The 4,315-nt window shown below is 47.1% G+C and overlaps 1 protein-coding gene across 1 annotated transcript; it reads right to left on the reverse strand.

Moving 5' to 3' along the window:
- Positions 1–2,024: 2,024 nt before the first annotated feature.
- On the reverse strand, positions 2,025–2,507 carry LOC149351697 (uncharacterized). The gene has a single exon (XM_089577073.1). The coding sequence runs from the start codon at positions 2,505–2,507 to the stop codon at positions 2,025–2,027; it is 483 nt and encodes a 160-aa protein (XP_089433199.1).
- Between the last annotated feature and the right edge of the window lie 1,808 nt (positions 2,508–4,315).

Below are 4,315 nucleotides of genomic sequence, written 5' to 3' on the forward strand. Positions count from 1 at the left end.
GTATTGCCTCAGTTGTTAGTTTACAAGACAGCTACAGGTGAGGCACTCGAAAACAATAAATAAAGTATCAACATGAATATAATATCTACAGTGGCACTTAAACATTAGTATCACAATCACAACAAAAAGCGTCATAAATACTTAAAAAAAAAACCAAAAGCATCACATCAACCAGGTGTACAACAGCAGAATTCACACGTGTTACAGCTTAATCACAGTTCGGAACAAGTTGTAATTAAATGTCTTCAAAAAGATACAAAATGGTTTTTAAGCTCTTTACCGTGATGCATTTTAGCGATATGTTGTTATTTTCTAAAACGTTTAGGTATTTTGACAGAATAAAAGATAAAGATTGCATACCGTATTTGGTCCGACAAAGAGGCAGTGACCAAGGAAAATGAGAGCGGGTATCGTAGACGGTTGAATAGCGAGACATTTTTAGAAGTGAGAGAGTGGTTTCATTGTTAGTAAAAACCGCAGTTTTGTACATTGATAGCAATCTGAAAGGAAACAAAGAAGTGAACTTTAGAATGCCAAATTTAATGAAGTATGGATGTGTGTGGGTCTGCCTCGATACGTTTGCTATGAGTCTAACTGCCCGCTTTTGTACTGTTATTAGTTTGGATATGTTGTGCTGGGTCGTCGTTCCCCAAACTGTGAGACAGTAAGTCAGTGATGGGAGAAAGAATGCTTGATAAATGAGGACCTTTACTCGAGACGGAAGTGTGTCCCTATGTTGGCAAATAATGCTCCAAGGGCGATGCGTGATTCTATTTATTTTTGTTCCGAAAATACCCGGCGACTATGCATAATCGCACTGCAGCAATTGCCGACACACGGGAGCAGACCGGTGCAGCTGCTGGGAGCTTGCAAACTCACTGCGGGAATTAAGAGCCGGCACGCGCCCGGTCACTGCGCCAACAATCACTCACGACGCCTCGTAACCAACTCATGCCGCCCGCTTCGGGTTAAGCACTTGACTTTCGTGTTGGTGTTGTTGTCGTTCCGTTGGGATGATGCTCGGATGACGCCGCCGGGGATACTGCGGTGGCGAAAGTTTATGCGAAGGAAGTCCTCCGCCGCGCCGCCTTGTCTTGGGGGTCTCGCCGGAAAGCGCGCACCTTCTGCGACTTAACTTTGACAGTGGTCTCCGCAACTCACCGCAAACATTTGCTCACAGTCGGTTGGGCTACGCCGACGTTTACTTCATTTCCGACGGTGTCTTGAAACCCACCGGCGGCGAAGGCGCGCACAGGCACTTGCCGCTCCACTGACCGCGCACTCACCCGCACTCCTCCAAGTTCAACGGCGAGTTCGTCGCACCGCCGTTATGCTCCTTCCTATGTCAAAACGTCGAAACAACTCGTCCGGCACGTCAAAACCGTCTTCATGCACCCTCTTACACCGTTGCTCGCGCGGCCACCGGCCATGTAAACAACCGCCATTTTCTGTCTCAAGCGGTTTGAGACCACTCGTTCCAATCCTGAAAAATCGTCTCAATCGGCTTGCATAATTAGGTAAGCAACGTCAACACTTCTGCCCGTTTTATGACGTCGGCCGGTGACGCAAAAAAACAATATGGCCGCTGGTCACGACCGACCAATAGGAACGGGTCAAATGAGACACTTTTTGAGACACTTTCCGATTGAGACGATTTCGAGCGACTCGTAATCGCGCCCCAGCAAACTTATTTTTATTATTAATGTTTTAGTTCATTGTAGCCGTTTCAATTTTACATAATGCAATCCTCGCTTATTCTACATTGGTATATACACTTTAAAAACGGTTGGAAATTTCATAATTACTGAAACCTGCGCAGACCGCGCAAGTGAGTAAACGGATTCGAAAGCTGCGAAAAAAAAAACATTTTTAATATTTCTGAATTCGCGTTCGCTCTGAAGCAAATGTGAACTGATATACTCATGCAAGTAGACATGAATAGGAACTAGGTACAAAGCTATAGTATCGCAGACTGGCGAGCTTTAAGGCTAGCATGACAAGATGACGTTGGGCAGGAGATGTTTTCAAAGGAGGGCGAAGGTTGCTGTTCGTTCTGCCGTTCTAGATACGAACTCTTTCATAACGGAATTCAAATGCAGGTCCGCAACTCTCTTCTTGTGCACGTGGAGGAGGAGAAGGTGTGTCAGCCTCCTCTGCGTCATTCGATTGCGCAGAAATGTTTTTACTCTCCTCAGAGCACTGAAAGATCGCCCTCCTGAAGCAGCTGACGCAGGCACAGAAAACACGAGTTGCAGATACCAGACAACCTGAGCCATCATATTACTCATGTCTGCATACTTCCCCTGCAGAATTTGTAAAATGCGTTCACTTGCGACCGGACCCTCGTCACGCAGGAGCGCTGGGAGAAGCACGAGTTGCGCTGAAAGCCTGCTGATGTCAAAATCTGCAGCGTGTGCTCCTAAAAGCCCATTTAGGTCGTTTGACGCGAAGTTTTGACCTTCAGCAGCGTCAGACAAAATGCGCTCGAGGCTAATCAGCTGCTCCATGCCATGCTGTTCAAATCGCCGTCGGATCTCAGTAGTATACGATCGATAGCGGCAAAAAACTATTTTCTCTGTAATGACTTGCCGTCAAGCGCTGCAAGCTCCTCAGGCTTGTCTGTGAATTGAAGCCTTCTGGGCAGCTGCGAATCTCTAGGCGCTCGAGGTTCCTTTAGACCTAACTCTTGCTCTTGAGTTCGTCCGCTGCCACAGGACGTCAAATGAGGCGTCAGACCGCAGCCCTAACAAGCGGTCTCAAAGAGCCTCTGCTGCATCTTTTGCTCTTGCAGCACGGTAAACTGGGCGTTGAAGCATCCTATTCCTCGCACGGGCCAAACAGGTCTATAGAAAGGTTGATGCCCAATAAAGTTTCGAACTTCTTTAATAATTTCTCATATCCTTTTAAGGCTGTCTTGCCGGTGCCACTGAGAGAGCTTTGAGCTTGCACCAGTTCCTGCAAAGTTGCCTGCATCCTTTCGTACGAACCTTTCCGTTGATTTCACTCTTACTGTCCACCTCGTTGGACACAGTGGTAGCAGTAGGGTGTTCTGCCTAGAACAATCTTGCTCACCGGCATCATTACCCGGGGGACAACGCTCGAATAAACAGTCGTCCTGTTCTTCGATTCGAGTATTGCATTGGAAACATCCTTTACAATGTTGAGAGCGTCGCCGATGACATCGCAGTTCCTTGCGACCTCCTGTAGTGCCAAGTCTAGGCAGTGTTTACTGCAGTGCACAAATATTGACCGTGATTCAGATTTCGTAATCCTTTTCTGCCTGCCAGTGAATCTGCCTGCCATGTTCGCGGGCCCGTCAAAACAGTGCTCCCTTAGGTTCTGAAAGTCCAGGCCCAGACGCAAAATCATGTCCCTCAAGGCTTTATACAACGCCTCGGCTCTGCTGTCTGGTGCATTGTACATGCCAAGAAATTCCTCACGAACTTCCAGTGTTATCTCGTCTACCCAACGCACACAAAATGTGAACTGCTCATTGCCTGTTACGTCGGTGGTACCGTCAGCAATGATTCCATCAAACGGACTGCATCTGATGTCTTTGATGATGCCTCGCTGAACGCTCTGCGCCATAATTTCTATGAGCTCGTTCTGTATGTCGCTGCTCAGCCACCTATCTCGCTTCTCCAGACATTTCTTCAAAGCAATCACGTCTTGCGATCGTTCATCTAGCAGATCAAGGAGGTTGTCTTCGTCCTTCGTTTGCCCTAGTAAAGCTTGATCTGTGCAGCATAGGTAACGCACCGAACTCACTATTGCATGCAGTGCCTGCCTGGCTTCCTCCTGCTGTCTGCTGCTGTGTTGAAATAATGTAGCTGCACTACACGCATTCCTTTTTCTTTTGACAGTTGGCGGCTTGCGGAAACGCAGTGAAATTGGCTCTTCTCATGACACTGAAATTTTTCAACAGCCTTTTTCCAATTACTGAACCCGTTGTGAATGAAACACAGTTACACTGCTGTAACGTTTTCTTCTCTTTCCTTGAAAGCTATTTGACACAAATTGCAAAACACGACGTCGCGTTCGTAGTCGTACGACAGCCACGTGAATTTCTCAAACCATGCACATTTACAGGACCTCCCGGTCTGGTTCGTTGGAAATTTGTAGCTCTTTGGCGGCAGTGATCGAACATCCGGGGGTGTGTCGTCATGGCTTGCGATTTCCTGTCATGCTTGGGATCTCTGTAAAAAGTGAGATAAAAGGGATTATTAGCCGATCAGCACTATATGAATCCTTTTTTTGATTACTGTATATACTCGTGTAGGGTTCGCACTTTTTTTCCGCGGTTCTCACGGGGTGG

Source organism: Amblyomma mixtum, chromosome 3 (genome assembly GCF_055824585.1).
Source record: "Amblyomma mixtum isolate Tamu chromosome 3, ASM5582458v1, whole genome shotgun sequence".
Lineage (NCBI taxonomy): Eukaryota > Metazoa > Arthropoda > Arachnida > Ixodida > Ixodidae > Amblyomma > Amblyomma mixtum.